This window comes from Culex quinquefasciatus, chromosome 2 (genome assembly GCF_015732765.1).
Source record: "Culex quinquefasciatus strain JHB chromosome 2, VPISU_Cqui_1.0_pri_paternal, whole genome shotgun sequence".
In the NCBI taxonomy this organism is placed as follows: Eukaryota; Metazoa; Arthropoda; class Insecta; order Diptera; family Culicidae; genus Culex; species Culex quinquefasciatus.
This window is the reverse complement of record NC_051862.1, coordinates 102612828-102634230: the sequence shown is the minus strand read 5'-3', so window position 1 is coordinate 102634230 and position 21403 is coordinate 102612828. Positions and strand designations below refer to the sequence as shown.

Below are 21403 nucleotides of genomic sequence, written 5' to 3'. Positions count from 1 at the left end.
TCCTTACTTAGACCATCTCCACCGGGCGCGCGCAGTAAGGATTTGGAAGCGCTCCACCATCACTCATCCCCACACCGGTCGCTCACAAACGCGCTCATAAAATAGCAGCTCGACCATAGACTAATTAAAGACTAAACACTCAGAACATTTTTTTCAAAAAAATATGACTCATAAGCTGTGAACCGCGTGAACCCACGTTGTACCGCATCGGCTCGCCCCCCGTATGACAGATTTTCTTGGCCGCACTGTTATTTTCGATTTTGCTTTGTGCGCTGATTTGCGCGCGTGAAACGAGTTTGTTTATGTTTTTATTTTTGCAAATCTGTTGACGGGTGGAATTTTTTTTTGCCAACTTCTGCTTATAATTTCGTAAAATTAATTATTAGCATCACACCTTCAAGCAATCGTTTTGAAACCGGTGCAGGTTGTTGGAGTTGGAGTGCACCAGGAGACATGACTGTGTCAGTCAGTCAGGTTCGCGGCTTTACATCTAGCAGGGTGCAACGGAAGTTCCCAACATATAGAAAGTTATGTCGCTGGAGTGAAAGAGTGAGAACAGATTCTTGATGGAAATTTGTGTTGTTTTAAAAACAATTGTTACTTTTAGGTTCACCATTTCGTCAGGCTGTTATCATCTCCAAAAATCAAGTGTAAAATAGCTATCACAATACTGCCGTTCTACGCATAATTGTCCCATGTTCAAAAAAGTGCAACTGAGAAAAACGCGATTGAAATTTTTCGACCGATTTCTGTGTTTCTACGCATAATTGTCCCGTGGGTTCCTTATCGCCCCAGTTAGCAGTTTATCACCCTTATTTGTGATTCTCTTACTATACAACAGGTAAACAAAACATAATGCTTAATAAAACCAACGATTCCGTGTAAGAAAATACTTGGTGGGACAATTATGCGTAGAAGTTTAACGATGGGACAAACAGACTTGGTGTTGTTTTTGATGAGTTTCCGAACAAAGTACCAGATTTTATGTGTTTTTCTTAAAGTACACATCAAACTAAACTTAAAAATGTCATAAAGTCAAAATCGTCCAAAACTGACATGAGACAATTATGCGTAGAACGGCAGAATAGGCGGGCAAAAGTCCGCAAGAAAAGGAAGTACAAGTTGGTCGCCCGGCCGCCAAATCCAAGATCCAAAAGTGCGAACCGCTGTGGAAACAGGAAGGTCTGTGCGCACCGTCTGGACGCCAGCAACTTTGCCTGGGCTTCGGAGGGATGCACGCTAGGCACGTCGTGATCGATGCCGCGCCGTTTCATCAGTGGTACGAGAACCACTACCTGCAGCCGCTGGACAAGAAACGTGACCTGAAGGCCAGCTAGGAGGATGTGTTAGCCAAAAGGACAGCAAGCATCTGCTCAAGAAGTACGCCAAGCTTCAGAAGACTAACAAGATCGATTCCGACCAGGAGTAGTAGTTTAACGCTAGACGTCTGCTGGCCGTCATCGCTTCCCGACCTGGATAGATTGGCCGTGCCGATGGTCCTGCCTTTCGTGATGGTCTTGTCCTTCGGATCGTCGAACATGTGCAGAAGCCGTACGCGCCGGTTAAGACGAAGGTTAACCAGGAACAGCTCAGCGGAATTTCGAGCGTGGCGAATCCAACACAGGTCTAGTCATCGCCAAATTTGGTAAAGTCCGGGTCGCCTTGGCCTGGCGTGGCGGCTGCAGCTGGACCTCGGCCTGACGTAGTGCAGATCGTTCTAGCAAAACGAGAAGTGCTGGTTGATGTCCACGCATGAAAGTGTTGACAATCTGTAGGACATCATTCAACGGGACGGTCTGTTCTGGGCTGCGCGGGCGATGGATCAGCGAATAGAAGCGGAAGGAGGACATCTTGTGTACACGGGGAGCAGTTTCGGGAACTCCGATCGCTACAATCTGCTCACTATACGAATCAACCACGAAAGCTAAGATAGGAAGTGTTAGGGAAAAGCAAATCAAACCAAAAGTATTTGTGAACCAAAATGTGAAGAATCTCTATGGTCGAATAAATTGAGTTAGAATGCAATCAAATACTATGCAATACATTTTAAATTCAGACACCGTTCTGAAAGAAATCCATTCAATAGATGATGTGTTAAAATGTATGAAATAAAATTTGAAAATGATTTGTTATTTTATTACAAAAGTGAAAAGCAAGCTAAGCGATCCGATGCCGATAACCAGCTTGCTCGCACGCGATTCGAGGTTTCCACCTCCGGTAATATTTAGTCGTGACTTGTCGAAGTCCAACGACGATTAAGAAAAATGTCTTGATCGGAATCGCCGGGGTCATTCTTTCTTCTTCTTTCGTTCACCGCCGGGTATGCGCTGATTTATTTCGCCATATTCCTCGCAATTGGCTCATTTTGGCGCTTATTCCGCCAGCATGTCCAGATCTGTCCGAGTCGGATAGGGTTTGCGTCTGTATAATTAACCCCGGCACCTATCGGTTCAATTATGTTCGATTTAACCGACATGTCCGGTACGGTACCAGTAGTAATCACCGTTATCACGCTTACCGCCACCGCGGTCAGTCTCGACTTGATTCCTTTTGCTTCCGGTAGTCGGATGTCCCAGGAGACGTTACATGACATGATCCGGCAACTGCTGATCAATCCGAAACCGATGCCGTAAGTGGCCAATGGTTCTATCAGTGACTTGAGGTGAAAATGAACGGAAATTAATTGTAAATTTTGAAGAAAACTTCATGGCCATAACCCGGACCTTAACCGGACGGCGACTAAGTTGTCGGTCGTTCCGGTTCTCTTGGATGGCAAAATCACCCTCCCATAAAACGAATGTGTGTGTTTGTTAAAATTCAAGAATCAAAACTGTTGCGGACGATAACGCCATCCCACAGCAAGCGCCGCGTACGACTGCACGAGCGCCGCGACGACCGGGGAAAGAACTGCGCGGTGACAGGTCGACGTATCCGTGACGTACCAGACCGAGAGTAGAACGTACGTCCGCGACGGTTTCGGCAAGCTGAAACGTCATTACAATTTAAGATCATTCTCCAAGTACAAACGTGCAAATTGTTAGGTAATCTTCTGATACGGGCGATAGGCTGGTGGTTGATAACAATTCTCTTTAAATTTATTAAATTTGTAAGTACGCTAGGCTGAGAAATGAATTTGCGTAAACTTATCCATAATTTTCTATAGTTGCCGTCGTTATTTGGATTTAAGCGGTCATCGACGATTAATCACCTAGTTTGAGGTTAAGTCATGTGAGTTTCTTGCAAGATCATGCTATTGAATTTGGAAACTAGTTAAAACTTAAAACTAGATTAAAACTTATCGCTAAAACTATGTTTACTATCACAGATCTGCAAACCTGCTGAACAGGGTGATTGGGAGTGAATTCATCTCAATCGATGATAGGTAGACAAATGTAAGTGGGTTAAATTTAACATGCGATTAGCTACTAATAAATTGATTACAGCTTTTAGCACTTCGAACACCACGACAGGGTGTCAGCTCAAAGGATCGCCTTTCATTTACCCCAACATAATCTAAAAGATTTATGTCGATATGGCCCATGTACCGACCGCAGAGTGGGGATTTCACTGCCAGGCCTGCTTTTGGCCGGACACCACGGACATGGTGAACTGTGCCCACTGCCTAACCTGGTGGCACACTTGCTGCGCTGGCGTCGACGAGACAGTTCCTGTCGAGGAGCGCTCATTCACCTGTCCTCGCTGCCAAAACCCTTCGTTTACCGTTCCCAAAGGGAAGAAGCCGTCTTCTAAGGCCAGCTCTGGAACGTCATCCACCTCCGACGCACGGGCGCGGAGGGCTCGCCTACGTCTGGAGAAACTCGAGGCCCAAAAGCTCCTCATGGAAAAGCATCTGGAGCAGGCACGTCGAGAGCAGCAGATTCGGCATGAGCAGGAGAAGTTGCAGCAGGAGGCGGAAATCGATCGCGCCAAGCTGGAGATCGAACAAACCATCCTAGAGGAAAGGGAGCGTTCTTTTATTACGTAACGCAGTAGGGGGGAGGGGGGGTCGGAGGCCGTGTTACGCTCCATACAAAATTTTTAAAATTTGTAAGGAAATTTTGTTACGAGGGGGGGGGAGGGGGTCTAAAAGTCCGATTTTTCGCGTTACGTAATAAAAGAACGCTCCCAAACCTTTCGGGCACGGGAGGAAGAGCTGGACGATGAGGTCGCGGATGATCGTAGCGTCGGGTCGGAGCAAAGCAGCAAAAGCAAAGTGGAACAGTGGCAAAAGCAGCAACAGTTTGCCGCTCGAACGTCAACGCTGACCGAGCAAGGTGCGAACAATAACACGGCTGGTCAATACGACGAATCAGCTGGGCAAGACGTCCTGGGACGGGCTCTCCAAGGCATTTCGCTAGATCAGTCAACGCTCGAAGTGGGATTGGGTGGAATGATCGACAGAACGTCGAGCACTTTGGGAACCATTTACGAGGTAGACCCGTATGATAACCCCGGGTACACCAACTGGCAACAAGCGGGCCCAAGCCACGGTAGCGCTTTGGCAGGTTCTGCTCACCTGACTCACTCAACGCCCTTTCCGTTTTCCAACTCCCTTTTGTACCAAAAGACCCTGACGGTCCGTCAAAGTCAATCTGGAATGGTCTATGGGAGTGTCAGCAGCTACCAAGTAAACAACGCGAGTGGTTTAAAGGCAAATGGGAACAATGGAACGTCGACAGGATCGACAGGAGTGAACCCGACCCCCATGCCGGAACCGCAGCCGCCGTATCCACCGCCGCCTGTTCCCCCGGCACCAAGGCCGCAACCGCCAGGACCAACGCCACGCCCACCTGGGCCATTCCCTCGTCCGCAAGGCCCATTTCCGCGTCCGCAAGGCCCGTTCCCGCGTCCGCAAGGTCCGTTTCCGCCGGGTTTCCAACCACGACCGCCGTTCCCGTTTCCACGTCCGCCAGTGCCAAGGATTCGCCCTCCTGGACCAACACCAGCACCCGAACCAGCACCGGTGCCGCCAAACCCACAGAGGGATCCGGAGCCAGTGCCGCCAAACCCGCAGAGGAATCCGGAGCCCGCGCCGCCAGACAACGCGCCAGAATACCAACCTGAACAGGAGCAACAACCAATCCCGCCAGTATTGGGGCCCACGCCGCAACAGCTGGCCGCAAGGCATGTGATGCCGAGAGCGTTGCCCAAGTTTAGCGGTAATCCCGAGGATTGGCCACTTTTCGTCAGCTGTTACAACAACTCAACCCAGACGTGCGGCTACTCCGATGCGGAGAACTTAGCGCGGCTGCAGGACTGTCTAGAAGGACACGCGCGGGAGATGGTGGTAGGCCGCCTTCGACTTCCGGCATCCGTTCCACATGTCCTCGCCACACTCGAGACTCTGTACGGCCGCCCAGAACTATTGATCCAGACGCTGTTGCAGAAACTTCGGTCGACTCCTGGACCGAAACCGAACCGACTAGAAACACTTATCGCGTTCGGAATGGTGGTGCAGAGCTTGAGCGATCACTTGGAGGATACGGGTCAGGATGCTCATCTGAACAATCCCACGCTGCTGTTCGAAATGGTGGAAAAGTTGCCGGACAACATGAAACTGGACTGGTCCCTTTACAAAAACCGCTTTGCGGTAGTAAACGTGCTCACTTTTGCGCAATACATGAACACCCTGGTCCGGGCCGCGACGGATGTCACGCCGTACAATGTACCGAAACCGTCGGAACACCGCGATAGGCAGGAGAAAGGCGGTAAGGAGAAACACTTCTGCGGAGCACATGCCGCAGAAAAGTGTTCCTCGCCAAAAACTCCAGCGAAGAAAGTCGAGGTCAAGCAAAACAACTCCGGGGGCCCAGCCTGCCTAGTCTGCAAAGACCCGAAGCATCGGGTAAAGGATTGTCCGGAGTTCGCCAAGAAGAGTGTCGACGATCGCTGGAAAGTCATCGAACAGCACGAACTCTGTCGCTGCTGTCTCGGTGCTCACGGCCGGCGGCCCTGCAAGCTGAGCAAGCGATGTGAGGAAAATGGATGCCAGCTGAAACACCACCCTCTTCTGCACTCAAAGCCGGAAAGAAAGGATGCCAAGCAGAACAAGGAAGAAGAACAGGCTTCCGGGTCCAAGGTGGCCACCAATCACCACTTCTCTGGAAAGACCACACTGTCCCGAGTCCTGCCGGTGACGCTGCACGCCAACAATCGCTCAGTTCAAGTGTACGCCTTCTTGGACGACGGGTCCGAGAGTACGCTGATTGAAGAGGAAGTAGTCAGGCAGCTGGGAGTCGAAGGCGAACATCTTCCGCTGTGTCTACAATGGACGGCGAATATGAAGAGGACGGAAGCAGAGTCACAGCGGGTCACTTTGCAGATTTCTGGTGGAAGAGGTGGTGCGAAGCACACGATTTCCGATGTGCGAACGGTCAGCAAGCTGGATCTACCGAGGCAGAGCTTACGGTATTCGACGCTAGTAGAAGCCCACCCGTACCTGAAAGGACTTCCGGTGGACGACTACGACCGGGCTACGCCGTGCATTTTGATCGGCAACGACAACGTGCACGTCACGGCGACTTTACGGATCCGAGAAGGGAAACCGGGTGAGCCGGTCGCTGCGAAGACTCGTCTGGGCTGGACGATCTACGGAACAAATCCGGACCGACCAGAAAAGCTTGTCCGCACCTTCAACATCTGCGAATGCCACAGTGAAGACCCCCTACACGATCTCGTGGCACGTTTCTTTTCCATCGAGAGCCTGGGAATCACTGCAGTGCCGTGTCCGGAGTCAGAGGAAGTGCAGCGCGCGAACCGAATCCTGCAAGAGACCACAACACGAGTTGGACAGCGTTTCGAGACGGGTCTCATCTGGAAGTTCGACCACTTCGAGTTCCCGGACAGCTACGGGATGGCCGTACGGAGACTTCAGTGCCTCGAGAGGCGCATTCGAAGCGACCCGGTGATCGGCGAGAGCGTGCTGCGTCAAATGAACGAGTACCAAGAAAAGGGGTACATCCACAAGGCCACGGAAGACGAGCTCAAGGAAGCCGACCCGCGGCGTGTGTGGTATCTCCCTCTCGGAGTTGCGCTCAACCCAAAGAAGCCATCGAAGGTGCGTATCTTTTGCGACGCCGCTGCCAAGGTCGAGGGGATATCGTTAAACACCATGCTCCTGAAGGGTCCGGATCTTCTAACCACCCTGCCGGCAGTCCTTTTTGGCTTCCGGGAGCGGCAGATCGCCCTGTGTGCCGATATCAAGGAGATGTTCCACCAGGTGCAGATCCGGAAGGAAGATCGCCACGCGCAGCGACTGCTTTGGCGCGAGAACCCCTCGCTGGAACCGGACATCTTCTTGATGGATGTAGCCACATTTGGTTCGACGTGCTCGCCCTGTTCCGCACAGTTCGTCAAGAACCTAAACGCCGCAGAGCACGCCGAGAAGTTCCCAGCCGCCGCCGAAGCCATCCAGCGTAAACACTATGTGGACGACTATCTCGACAGCGCGGACAACGAAGAGGAAGCGGTGAAATTAGCTCTGGAGGTCAAACACGTCCACTCCTTGGGCGGGTTCCACCTGCGGAACTGGTTGTCCAACTCCGAAGCGGTTCTCGCACGGGTCGGGGATAACGATTCGGCCTCGGAGAAGAATCTGCAGCTGGACAAGGGAAGCACCACGGAGCGCGTGCTCGGCCTTTATTGGAAGCAACAGCAGGATGTGTTTACGTTCTCCTCCGCTCTGGACACGCACGGTGGGCACCCGACGAAGCGACAATCGTTGAGTACGGTTATGAGCACGTTCGATCCGCTGGGATTCTTGGCTCACTTCACCGTGCGCGGTAAGATCTTGATCCAAGCCCTGTGGAGAGCGAAAACGCAATGGGACCAACGGATCCCAGACAAGATGTGCGTGCGTTGGACGCAGTGGACCGATCAGTTTAAGTTTCTGGAACAGATCCGGATTCCGCGCTGCTACTTTCCACGGCGCTCGGTCAAGGACATCAAGACGCTGCAGCTGCACATTTTCGTGGACGCAAGCGAGGATGCCTTCTCCTGCGTGGCGTACTTCCGAGCGGAGTTCGAGGACGGTATCGAGGTGGCGCTGGTCGGCGGGAAATCCAAAGTGGCACCCTCAAGGCCCTCTCCATACCCAGATTGGAGTTGATGGCCGCGGTGATTGGCGTACGGCTGATGAACACGATTATCTTCGGACATTCCCTACGGATCGACAAGACCATCTTCTGGTGCGACTCCAAGACAGTGCTCGCATGGATCAACTCGGATCATCGCAACTATCGCCAGTTCGTGGCATGCCGGGTGGGTGAAATCATGTCCAAGACGATGCCGCATCAGTGGCGCTGGATTCCCTCGAAGGAGAATGTGGCGGACGACGCCACGAAATGGGGAAAAAGCTTCTGTTTGTCTCCCGATAGTAGATGGTTCAAAGGCCCATGGTTTCTCTATCACCCAGAAGACCAATGGCCGGTAGACATCACGCCAAACCTGCAAGAACCGACCGAGGAGCTGCGAGCCTGCCTAGTGCACCGGGAAGCCGTTGCCACGCACAACGTCGAGTGGGATCGCTTCTCGCAGTGGGTTCGTCTCTTGCGCACGCTCGCTCGCGTGCATCGGTTTGCTGGGAACCTGCGACGCAAGCTGAAGAAGGAGCAGCTACTGAGCGGACCATTGCGACAGGAAGAATTAGCGGCGGCGGAGAGCACGATCTGGTGCTGGGTGCAAAGCGATGCGTTTCCAGACGAAGTTGCAACACTCGCAGCAGCACGTGCTGATCCGGAAAAGCGGTTCAATCTGGAATCCACGAGCAAGATTCGAAAGTTATCGCCATTTATGGATGACGCCGGCGTGGTGCGCATGGAGAGCAGAATCGTTGCGGCCGATTTCGTGCCGTTCGACACTCGGTACCCCATCATCATGCCAAAGGACCACACGGCGACGAAGTTGCTGATCGACTGGTACCACCGGAAATATCTGCACGGGAACTGCGAAACGGTGGAAAACGAGCTGAGACAACGATTTCACGTGCCGAATTTGCGGACGGCTGCCCGCAAAGCGAAGAACGACTGCCTGCTGTGCCAGTTGAAAGCGAAGGTTCCGGTCGTCCCGCGGATGGCTCCACTACCTGCTGCCAGGCTGAAGGCGTTCGAGCGACCTTTTTCGTACGTGGGCGTCGATTACTTCGGACCTGTTGCAGTGCGGGTGAACCGCACCACCGCTAAAAGATGGGTGGCGCTGTTCACATGTCTGACAACGCGCGCCGTGCACCTGGAGGTCGTCCACTCGCTCTCCGCCGAGTCGTGCAAGATGTCCTTTCGACGGTTGATCGCCAGAAGAGGCGCGCCTGTGGAGATCTACAGCGATCGTGGCACGAACTTCGTCGGATCCAGCAACGAGTTGCAGAAGGAGATGAAAGTCGTCGAGGAGAAGCTCGCCGAAACCTTCACCAACGCAACCACAAAGTGGGTGTTCAACCCGCCTGCCTCCCCTCACATGGGAGGCGCGTGGGAGAGACTCGTGCGTTCGGTGAAAACGGCGCTGGCAGCAATGAACACAGCGAGGCTGCCCAACGAAGAGACGCTGGCGACGCTGGTGGCAGAAGCTGAAAGCATCGTGAATTCCCGGCCGCTGACGTGGATCCCGCTGGAAGCTGGACATCAGGAAGCGCTAACACCAAACCATTTCCTGCTACTGAGCACGAGCGGTGTGGTGCAGACGCAGAAAACGTTGGCCGACTCCAAGGACGCTTGCCGTAACCAATGGAACCTGATGCGGGTGATAATCGACCAGTTTTGGCGCAGATGGGTTCGGGAGTACCTGCCGGACCTGACGCGGCGAACCAAATGGCACGAGGAAGTGGTTCCAATCCGAGCTGGTGATTTAGTGATCATCGTGGAAGACACCGTGCGGAATGGTTGGATCCGGGGACGTGTGGCGGAAGTGGTCGTGGGCCGCGACGGTCGAGTTCGTCAGGCTGTAGTACAGACTTCAACGGGACTGCTGCGACGGCCGATCGCGAAGCTGGCGAGATTAGATGTGGAGAAGGGTGAGGTAGATCCGGTGATCCCGGAAGTACCTCACGGGTCGGGGAATGTTGCGGACGATAACGCCATCCCACAGCAAGCGCCGCGTACGACTGCACGAGCGCCGCGACGACCGGGGAAAGAACTGCGCGGTGACAGGTCGACGTATCCGTGACGTACCAGACCGAGAGTAGAACGTACGTCCGCGACGGTTTCGGCAAGCTGAAACGTCATTACAATTTAAGATCATTCTCCAAGTACAAACGTGCAAATTGTTAGGTAATCTTCTGATACGGGCGATAGGCTGGTGGTTGATAACAATTCTCTTTAAATTTATTAAATTTGTAAGTACGCTAGGCTGAGAAATGAATTTGCGTAAACTTATCCATAATTTTCTATAGTTGCCGTCGTTATTTGGATTTAAGCGGTCATCGACGATTAATCACCTAGTTTGAGGTTAAGTCATGTGAGTTTCTTGCAAGATCATGCTATTGAATTTGGAAACTAGTTAAAACTTAAAACTAGATTAAAACTTATCGCTAAAACTATGTTTACTATCACAGATCTGCAAACCTGCTGAACAGGGTGATTGGGAGTGAATTCATCTCAATCGATGATAGGTAGACAAATGTAAGTGGGTTAAATTTAACATGCGATTAGCTACTAATAAATTGATTACAGCTTTTAGCACTTCGAACACCACGACAGGGTGTCAGCTCAAAGGATCGCCTTTCATTTACCCCAACAAAAACAAAAAGAAAAAAAGAAACGTCAGAAAATCACCAGTGTAGCCAGTTTCTGACATTTTGATCTGTCATTTTTGACAGTGAACCGGCCATGCCGAGGGGTCATAAAAAGGTTGAGTCATGGTTCAGATCCCACTGTGTAGTCTTTTATTAGTCTATGGCTCGACCCTCGGTGAACAGCGGGTGACCAAATTTAGTCGCCCGCTAGTAGCGCGCACAAATATTTGACATCTGCTTGAAGTGAAAGAAAAATCATTTTTTTTTTAAATGAACTTTTTATGGTTCCACGGAACTGGACATTGATGATGGACATTTTCATTGTACTGGCCACAACCCGGATTGGCCCAGGTTCCCCGGGGGATGTTCCGTTAAAAGGATATTGGCGGTACCTATGAATATGGATAGTGTTGGTGTCAAACTTCACGATTTTTTAAATCGCATATGAACATTTCGAAAATGGACATTTTTAGTGGACTGGCCACAACCCGGATGGTTCCGGGTTTCCGCGAGGATGTTTCGTTAAGCGGACATTGGCGGCACCGTATGAATATGGGCAATTTTGGTGTCAAACTTCACGATTTTCAAAATCACATGTGAAAATTACGAAAATGGACATAGTGAGTGGACTGGCCACAATCCGAATTGGTTCGGGTTCCCCCGGGGATGTTCCGTTGAGCGGATATTGGCGGCACCGTATGAATATGGGCAATATTGGTGTCAAACTTCACGATTTTCAAAATCACACATGGAAATTACGAAAATGGACATTGTGAGTGGACTGGCCACAATCCGAAATGGTCCGGGTTCCCCCGGGGATGTTCCGTTGAGCGGATATTGGCGGCACCGTATGAATATGAGCAATATTGGTGTCAAACTTCACGATTTTCAAAATCACATGTGAAAATTACGAAAATGGACATTGTGAGTGGACTGGCCACAATCCGAAATGGTCCGGGTTCCCCCGAGGATGTTCCTTTGAGCGGATATTGGCGGCACCGTATGAATATGGGCAATATTGGTGTCAAACTTCACGATTTTCAAAATCACATATGGAAATTACGAAAATGGACATTGTGAGTGGACTGGCCACAATCCGAATTGGTCCGGGTTCCCCCGGGGATGTTCCGTTAAAGGTACATTGAAGGAATTTATTTTTTGAATTTATTTAAATTGTGGATTGTGGATGTCTGCCTGTGTGGATCAATCGGACCGCGCACTGGACTCACAATCCAGAGGTCGCCGGTTCGAATCCCGGGGCGGACGCAAAAAATTCTAAGTGTAAATATAGGTATTCGGTGCCCTCTCCCCGTGCCCATACCTTCACACTTAGGAGACCCGGGAGGCGGAGTCTTGTCGCAAAAAGAACGATACACACCTGTGGATCCGTTGACGAAACCGCAAGGTTTAAGAGGGCCACATTATAAGGTGTTACGTCGATTCCGTTTTTTCCGGATGACTTTAGAAAAAATCATTTGATATTTCTTTTCAACTTCAATATTTGTTATTTATTTATTTGTGCCGATAAGGTCCCTTCAACGAAACATACTCCGGGGAACTCGGACTGATGCAGTTTATGACGAATAAACTTTATATGTTCACTTTCGTAATTTCGATAGGTGATTTTGAAACCCGTGAAGTTTGACACCAACAAATACATATAACTTCCCCCGGGGAACCCGGAACTACCTGGGGTGTGGCCAGTTCACTCAAAAAGTCCATTTTCGTAATTTTCACATGTGATTTTGAAAATTGTGAAGTTTGATACCAATATTGCCCATATTCATACGGTGCGGCCAATGTCCTTCCAACGGAACATTCCTCGGGGAACCCGGAACCATCCGGGTTGTGGCCAGTTCGTTAAAAATGTCCATTTTCATAATTTTCACATGTGCTTTTGAAAATCGTGAAGTTCGACACCAATTTTGCCCACAAAATACGCTGCCACAAATGTCCCCTCAACGGAACATCCGATTCGGGTTGTGGCCAGTCCGTTTAAAATTTCCATTTTCGTAATTTCCATGTGTGATTTTGAAAATCGTGAAGTTTGACACCAATATTGCCCATATTCATACGGTGCCGCCAATATCCGCTCAACGGAACATCCCCGGGGGAACCCGGACCAATTCAGATTGGGGCCAGTCCACTCACAATGTCCATTTTCGTAATTTCCATATGTGATTTTGAAAATCGTGAAGTTCGACACCAATATTGCCCATATTCATCGGAGCCGCCAATGTCCCTCCAACGGAACATCCCCCGGGAAACCCGGAACCATCCGGGTTCCGGCCAGTCCGTTTAAAATGTCAGTTTTCGTAATTTTCATATGTGATTTTGAAAATCGTGAAGTTTGACACTAATATTGCACATATTCATACGGTGCTGCCAATGTCGCTCCAACGGAATATTCCCCGGGGAACCCGGACCAATCCAGGTTGCGGCCAATCTAGTTTTTTTGGAAATAATTACTACTGGCTTTGAAGATTTTGGCAAATTGGTCATGCCAATAAACTGAAACAAATTTTATTTCGAAACGTCAAAATAAGCTGATACTCACCCCCGGTGGGGTTGGCAGTGACTATATTACCAACCCGTTTTATCAACGACCGGTGTGGGAAGGGTGACTAAACTAAAATAGTAGCGCTGTGGGTGAACAAAATAGTCACTAATTTATGTGCGCACCGGTGGAGATGCTCTTAGAGCATCATTACCGGTGCGTTGCGGAAATTGTTGCTATTTTATTAACCCGTAACGCTTCTATTTTAGTTTAGTCACCCGGTCCCACACCGGTCGTTGCTAAATTGGGTTAGCAATTTACTACCCGGCAACCTTATCGGTGGTTGCTGTATGGCAGTTTCATGAAAATGATTCGAAATCATTGTTTGAAGAAAACATAAAAGCTTTCACCATTTTAAATTATATTTTTTTTATTGATACAAAAAACATACTACAAAAACAGAAGGCGCCTTCCAGAACCACTTTGGGATGCTTATTGGCCAAATGGCCAGTTAACATGGAAACGGATACCAGAAAAATGGCCAACTTGATTATTTTTATGAAACCTTGTCATGTTGGATATTAAACTTTATGGAATTGAAAGATATGTAAATCTACGGTCATGCCGATGTTTGCTGACCCATTCTGGCCAATCTGGAACCGGTTACAGGTGGCCCCTTGGGGACACTTCCGGAATATGAGAGAAACCCTGTAATCCGACATATCAAACTTCATGAAATTGAAAGATATGTCAATCTACGGTCATGCCGTTTGTTGATAATTGGGGTGCACCGGGTAGCGAAATAGCCCAGTGTCCCGACTAGCCAACCACAAATAACAAATACAGCGAATTCTGAATGTAGTGCAATGTAGTGCCAAATTTATTCGCGCGATTACATGCTTCGATTCATCGTTCTAGATCTGCCTCTTGGTCTCTGAAGCCTAAAACCTACGCCAACCTCTTTCTATTCATCTTCTTATTACTAGTGCACTACTCACACACGCGATGGGCCCATCACTTCTTCTTTGCACAGTCCTCGCTCAGCTCGACGCGCTGCCTGCTCATCGTGCGCGCGTGACATAACACGCCTTACGACAACCCTGGCGGGTGGGCTGTTGACCGACGAGCCGTTGCGATGCGCGTGCCTCCTCTCCAATGCGCCGGCGTCTGATCTCCGACGCTTTCCGCCGCGTCCCCACGCGTGCCTCGCGAACCGAAAGCTCCTCTCCGGACTGCCGGCCTTCCGCACGTCCAACCCCGAGCGCCGAAACTCCAATGACTCAAGTGTCCCAAAACGCCCTGCAGAAAGACACACATCAGCACGCTACCTCTTGTTGTGGTTTGTTTTTGCTCCAACTTACCCCGATCTGATTTGGGGGCGTTGTTTTGTTTTCTTTCGCGCTCGGCCTGCTCGGCCGCCTCGAAGTCGCTCGTCTGGGAAATGGACATGTGTGAGATTCGTCACCATGCGATCTTCTTTGGTTTCTTACCGGCAGAATCAGGACTTGTTTGCGTCCTCGGTTTGTGCTCGTCTTGCCGGTGCTTTCTTGAGACTGGCTCGCTGTTGAAGAATGTGGCGTTAGAGCAGTATTACGGCGTGCTGTGAGTTCACTTACTCGACGACAGGCTGATCAGGCTGACCGCCCTCCGTGCCTGATTGATCGTACGTCCCGTTCTGTGCGTCCTCAAGCTGTCGGGCCCACTTGTCGTCCTCCCGTTCGTGCCTTGGGGCGCCGAGCCGTTCCTAAATGCGAAATCTCGTTAGTACGGTGTTCGAGTTCAACTTATGGTCTCTTACTCGATTGGCGATCAGTTGCGGTGGATGCGTTCGCTCGTGGTTCGTCCTACTTTGCCGATTTCGTCGCTAGTTGGTGTTTTCCGCGAACTCGTGCTGGATGATCGGTTTGATACCCGCCTTTGGTCTCTTCCTGCCGTGTCCGATCAAGCCGCTCTAGGGAAAGACGAACGTGTTATTACTGCTCGCTTGTCGGTAAGCCCGGATTGTTTACCGCTGACAACACCCTACACCTCCGGTCCTAGTGCCAGCAGTCGGCTCCGGTGCTTGTGGATTTGTTCTGCGGCGGCGTCGACTTGATTTCGGGCCAAGCTGTTTCGCAACCGTTCCGGGATGTGTGCGCGGTCGGTGGTTCTCGATCTCAGTGGACGCCGCCCTCATGCACACGCGTCGCTCGCCGAACTTTGTTGTGCTCACAGCACGGACGTGCACCTTTGCTTGGGACTCGCAGGCAACTAACTCTCGCTGTCGATCGCCCTGCGATCGAGCCGCGTCTTCTCTCCCCCTCTTTCTTCTTATTTCTTTCCGGAAATAGCATCGAAGTAGGCGGTGATGATCGAGCGCAAGATATTTTGCTGCTGGCATCGAGCTTTCAAGCGGGACTGTGGATCTCCTTTTTCGCTAGCGCTGTGCTTCTTTTGCACGCTTATTCTTATTCTACCCATTTGGAACACAAAATTTCAAAATAAAGCTACTTATATCAGAATTCGCAACGCTCATGTAACACGTTGTTCACTGACCCATTCTGGCTAATCTGGAACAGGTTACCGGTAGCCCCTTGGGGACACTTCCGGAATATGAGAGAAATCCTATCATCCGACATATCAAACTTCATGAAATTGATAGTTATGTCAATCTACGGTCATGCCGTTGTTCACTGATCCATTCTGGCCATTCTGGAACCGGTTACCGGTGGCCTCTTGGGGACACTTCCAGAATATGAGAGAAATCCTATCATCCGACATATCAAACTTCATGAAATTGAAAGATACCCATTTTGAATGATCATGTAAAATGGCCCGTTGACCACTTGTAAAGTGATTTTATACTTTTTCAAAATTATGGTTTATTTTAAGCTTTTATATGCTAATCTTTTTTATTTTTTTGCTAATAAAAAAAACTTATGATTTATCAATATTTTGATCCCCACTTTAGGATACAAATAATATGTTCAAAATATTGTATAATTAAAACAATTTCACACGTTTCAATGTGAGTGAAACTAGTAAATGTCGTCAAAACTTTCATCAAACATTTTTAGAAATATCAAAAAGACGTTCAAGTTTGCCTTAGGTAGAATTCTGTAATAGATGCAAAAAAGTTTTCTTTATTAATTTGCAAGTCACCCTCAATCTTACATTGCACTTCATTAGGGATTCGAACTCATTACAGTTAGATAACGAATCTGATTGACTATCAACTGATTCAGGCAGACAAAATGTGGAAATCGGAGGATCAAGTTTGCAGCAAATATTTTACAAAGCTTTCGTCGATCAACCCACCCCTCCACCATTATTTAAAAATTGACTCGAAAAACCAGGAGCAAAAATATATTTTCAAAAAACTTTAAAAAAATAAATTTAAGAGCATTCAGCTGAAATTAATTAAATATGCATTCCTTTGCATTTAAAATCATTTGAGCATGTTTGGGTTTATTAAAAATAATTTGAATTTTAGTGAATTTTCGATGAAATAAATAAATGTTGTTTCGCTTTTTTTGAAAAAAATGATTGCAGGTTAACTATACGGAAGCTTAAAACATTTTCCAAAAAAAATTTCATTGAAATGTTGAAATTCTGGATCTCAACGATTTTTCATTAGCCACACTTAACTTATAGAAGAATAATTCTTCAACATGTAATGTCACCACCATTTTCGAAATATAAAAACAAAACATTTTTTTTGAAGATGCAGCTAAGAACTTTTTTTTTCAAATACCAGAAACTACAATACCAAAGAAACTCGTTATTTTGTGGTTCCTATTATTTTGAAAAGATTTTTTTTTTGAATAACAGAAATGTCTGATTATTTACATTAAAATAACATAATTTATTTTTTTAACAACATTTTTTTGTAAATTTGGCCCGCAAGCTCATTTGAGCTTCAAATTTGGCCCGGCCTTCAAAAACTTTGAGCACCCCTGATGTCATGCCGCTGTTCGCAGACCCATCCTGGCCATTCTGGAACCAGTTACCGGTGGCCTCGTGGGGACACTTCCGGAATATGAGAGAAATCCTATCTTCCGACAGATCAAACTTCATGAAATTGAAATCTACCTTAATCTACAGTTATGCAATTGATCACTGACCGTTGCACTATGGTACATTGGGTGGCCAAGTTTCAAAAAAGTGACCTTCTCCAAATATTTTTTGGTATTTTTTTCTCGAAAGTAAACATTCTAACTAAGAAAAATCCAAATTTTCAAAGCTCTAAGTTTGTTTATTACACACACAGCAAAAAATAATGTAAAAATGGAAGGTTGAATACAGAATGTTGAAAAATTATTTTTTGTCAAACAGGTTTTACACAAAAAATGTGTAATATTACCTAATTTTTGATGAATATTCAACATTATTTTTGTTACTCGTATACTTGAGTAATATTCATCAAATTTAGGTACAATATTCAATCATCTTTTGACCCAGGGACTTTGACAACTGTCAAACGCAACGTTTTGAAAAGTGGTTGGCAGAAGCCTGTCGGATCGTGATTCAACCGTCGCGTGTCCGGGAGTTTTGGTCGCTCGTGCGTCAAACAATCGTTGCAGATTCTGTGCCGCCGTCGTCGTTTGTTTTGGTGAGTTTGTGTTGGTGCTTCTTCCGGATCGGTCTGGAGGAAGCTGCCGGGTGTTTACGTCCAGGAATCGTCGCCGATTCCGTGCCGCCGTCGTCGTTTGTTTTGGTGAGTTTGTGTTGGAGCTTCTTCCGGATCGGTCTGGAGGAAGGTGCCGGGTGTTTACGTCCAGGAATCGGCGCAGATTCCGTGCCGCCGTCGTCGTTTGTTCTGGTGAGTTTGTGTTGGTGCTTCTTCCGGATCGGTCTGGAGGAAGGTGCCAGTGTGTCCGGGTGTTTATGTCCAAGAATCGGCGCAGATTCCGTGCCGCCGTCATCGTTTGTTTTGGTGAGTTTGTGTTGGTGCGTCTTCCGGATCGGTTTGGAGGAAAGTGCCAGTGTGTCCGGGTGTTTACGTCCAGGAATCGTCGCCGATTCCGTGCCGCCGTTGTCGTTTGTTTTGGTGAGTTTGTGTTGGAGCTTCTTCCGGATCGGTCTGGAGGAAGGTGCCAGTGTGTCCGGGTGTTTACGTCCAGGAATCGTCGCCGATTCCGTGCCGCCGTCGTCGTTTGTTTTGGTGAGTTTTTGTTGGTGCTTCTTCCGGATCGGTCTGGAGGAAGGTGCCAGTGTGTCCGGGTGTTTATGTTCAAGAATCGGCGCAGATTCCGTGCCGCCGTCATCGTTTGTTTTGGTGAGTTTGTGTTGGTGCGTCTTCCGGATCGGTTTGGAGGAAAGTGCCAGTGTGTCCGGGTGTTTACGTCCAGGAATCGTCGCCGATTCCGTGCCGCCGTTGTCGTTTGTTTTGGTGAGTTTGTGTTGGAGCTTCTTCCGGATCGGTTTGGAGGAAGGTGCCAGTGTGTCCGGGTGTTTACGTCCAGGAATCGGCGCAGATTCCGTGCCGCCGTCGTCGTTTGTTTTGGTGAGTTTGTGTTGGTGCTTCTTCCGGATCGGTCTGGAGGAAGGTGCCAGTGTGTCCGGGTGTTTACGTCCAGGAATCGTCGCCGATTCCGTGCCGCCGTCGTCGTTTGTTTTGGTGAGTTTTTGTTGGTGCTTCTTCCGGATCGGTCTGGAGGAAGGTGCCAGTGTGTCCGGGTGTTTATGTCCAAGAATCGGCGCAGATTCCGTGCCGCCGTCATCGTTTGTTTTGGTGAGTTTGTGTTGATGCGTCTTCCGGATCGGTTTGGAGGAAAGTGCCAGTGTGTCCGGGTGTTTACGTCCAGGAATCGTCGCCGATTCCGTGCCGCCGTTGTCGTTTGTTTTGGTGAGTTTGTGTTGGAGCTTCTTCCGGATCGGTCTGGAGGAAGGTGCCAGTGTGTCCGGGTGTTTACGTCCAGGAATCGGCGCAGATTCCATGCCGCCGTCGTCGTTTGTTTTGGTGAGTTTGTGTTGGTGCTTCTTCCGGATCGGTCTGGAGGAAGGTGCCAGTGTGTCCGGGTGTTTACGTCCAGGAATCGTCGCCGATTCCGTGCCGCCGTCGTCGTTTGTTTTGGTGAGTTTGTGTTGGTGCTTCTTCCAGATCGGTTTGGAGGAAAGTGCCAGTGTGTCCGGGTGTTTACGTCCAGGAATCGGCGCAGATTCCGTGCCGCCGTTGTCGTTTGTTTTGGTGAGTTTGTGTTGGAGCTTCTTCCGGATCGGTCTGGAGGAAGGTGCCAGTGTGTCCGGGTGTTTACGTCCAGGAATCGTCGCCGATTCCGTGCCGCCGTCGTCGTTTGTTTTGGTGAGTTTGTGTTGGTGCTTCTTCCGGATCGGTTTGGAGGAAAGTGCCAGTGTGTCCGGGTGTTTATGTCCAAGAATCGGCGCAGATTCCGTGCCGCCGTTGTCGTTTGTTTTGGTGAGTTTGTGTTGGAGCTTCTTCCGGATCGGTCTGGAGGAAGGTGCCAGTGTGTCCGGGTGTTTACGTCCAGGAATCGTCACCGATTCCGTGCCGCCGTCGTCGTTTGTTTTGGTGAGTTTGTGTTGGTGCTTCTTCCGGATCGGTTTGGAGGAAAGTGCCAGTGTGTCCGGGTGTTTACGTCCAGGAACCGGCGCAGATTCCGTGCCGCCGCCATCGTTTGTTTTGGTGAGTTTGTGTTGGTGCTTCTTCCGGATCGGTTTGGAGGAAGGCGCCGGGTTTTTACGTTCAGGAATCGTCCCGAACCAGCGTCTATGGCTGAAAGGCTCGTTAAAAAAGACAACTAACTAACTTCCAAAAATATTGTTTTTAATTATTTCTTTGAATGTTATCAAATTGGCTTGGTGAGAAGCATTCTTTGATGCCCCCTCTCGTGTAACACGCATCACTTTTCGGTTTCTGGATTGACACCGCAACAGTTAAGAGTCCTAATGACAATTTTAAATATCAGTAAACATAATTATCAACTCATCTTTACAGCTTCTCAGAACAAACGCCTCTTGGAAAATGCCAAAGTCAACGTGGAAAAAGCAGCCGCCATAAGTAAAAAAAAAAAAATTCGGATCTAATCACCATTAGTCGACGTCTATTTCCACTTTTAGATAAGTTTTGTTTTCTTAAGAATATGACACTTTGTAAAAAAAAACCTTTTTTTATTGCAGGTGAATATTTCATGTGGGATAATATCTCAAGGATTTCAACTGGTGAAACTTCGTCTGGGAAGGTAGCTACTGCTTGCAGCATTTTTTTGGTAAGTACACAGTAGGGTGGTACCCCCTGAAATCAGAGATTGACCCTTGGCTAAATTCCAAATATGAGCTCATTCTGACCACGGGAACCCCTCCTCCAATCGCTTAAAGTTTGTATGGGAAAAATCGTCAAAATGTATGGAGAAAAGCAACTGTTTACTTTTTAACCTGTAGAAGGCGCCATAGTTATCCGATTCTTACCATTTCTCAAATGTAGAACCTTCATTAAATTTAGAACAACTTTCCCGAAGACACCATATTTTTAAGATTTTTTCCCGCGAAGTTATTAGCGCCCAAAACTGACCATTTTTGCGCGGCCAGCTGTAAGGGGCTACCTAACAACGATGTTTATTTCCAATTCGTACACGCACGTGCTCTCTCTCAAGTTCTGTCTAGTTCAGACATTTATTTAAGTTGAACAAAAGTTGTCCAAGAACTGGCGTTTCGTCTAACCTTAAAGTAATATTTGCTAAAAAACCAACCCGGGTTTTTAGAGCGATCAAGCAGTTGGCCGCTAACTGATTGCCGCCCACAAAGTACCCTGAAAGTCATGAAAAAAATATTCGTTTGAATCAAATGTTTTATTTAAGTTCTCTGAAATGGATGACAGTTCAAAACCTATCCTTCCACTTTCTCAGCCACAAATTACACATTTTTTAATGCAATAATACACATTATTCCGTAAAATTTAACATTTTTGCGGTAAATTTCATCATTTTTTTAGGTAAATTTCATCATTATTTGAGGTAAATTTCATCATTTTCTGCTGAAAATTCATCATTTTCTAAGGTAAAATTTATCATTTTTTTTTGCCACAACATCTGTCACCATTTCCTGATGAATATTACCATCATTTTTTTTTCTGTGCAGATACGCAAGCTGAAAGTCAATAAATGGGGTAAAAAACTAGCGTTTTTCGTAAAAAAGGCTGTTTAATTTTAACATAGCTCAGCCATTTTAAATATTTTATTAGGACA

The 21403-nt window shown here is 48.3% G+C and overlaps 1 protein-coding gene and 1 long non-coding RNA gene across 2 annotated transcripts; both read left to right on the top strand.

Annotated features, from left to right (window-relative positions):
- The first annotated feature begins 2916 nt into the window (after positions 1–2916).
- Positions 2917–9937, top strand: LOC6048315. Its single transcript, XM_038250540.1, has 4 exons — positions 2917–3228; positions 3326–3566; positions 8738–9813; positions 9857–9937. Exons 2-4 carry the CDS (start codon positions 3533–3535, stop codon positions 9935–9937), a joined length of 1191 nt encoding a protein of 396 aa, XP_038106468.1. The 5' UTR covers positions 2917–3228; positions 3326–3532.
- Positions 9938–10104: 167 nt separating this feature from the next.
- Positions 10105–10716, top strand: LOC119767133. Its single transcript, XR_005277344.1, has 3 exons — positions 10105–10324; positions 10382–10446; positions 10544–10716. It is a non-coding gene; the product is annotated as an uncharacterized LOC119767133 (long non-coding RNA).
- Positions 10717–21403: the final 10687 nt, after the last annotated feature.

Coding starts and splice junctions, on each gene's coding strand:
- LOC6048315 (XM_038250540.1), top strand. CDS start 3,533: ATGGCCCATGTACCGACCGCAGAGTGGGGATTTC. Junction 3,567..8,737: donor GACCGCAGAGTGGGGATTTC/ACTGCCAGGCCT, acceptor GTGCTGATCCGG/AAAAGCGGTTCAATCTGGAA. Junction 9,814..9,856: donor GAACCAAATGGCACGAGGAA/GTGGTTCCAATC, acceptor TCATCGTGGAAG/ACACCGTGCGGAATGGTTGG.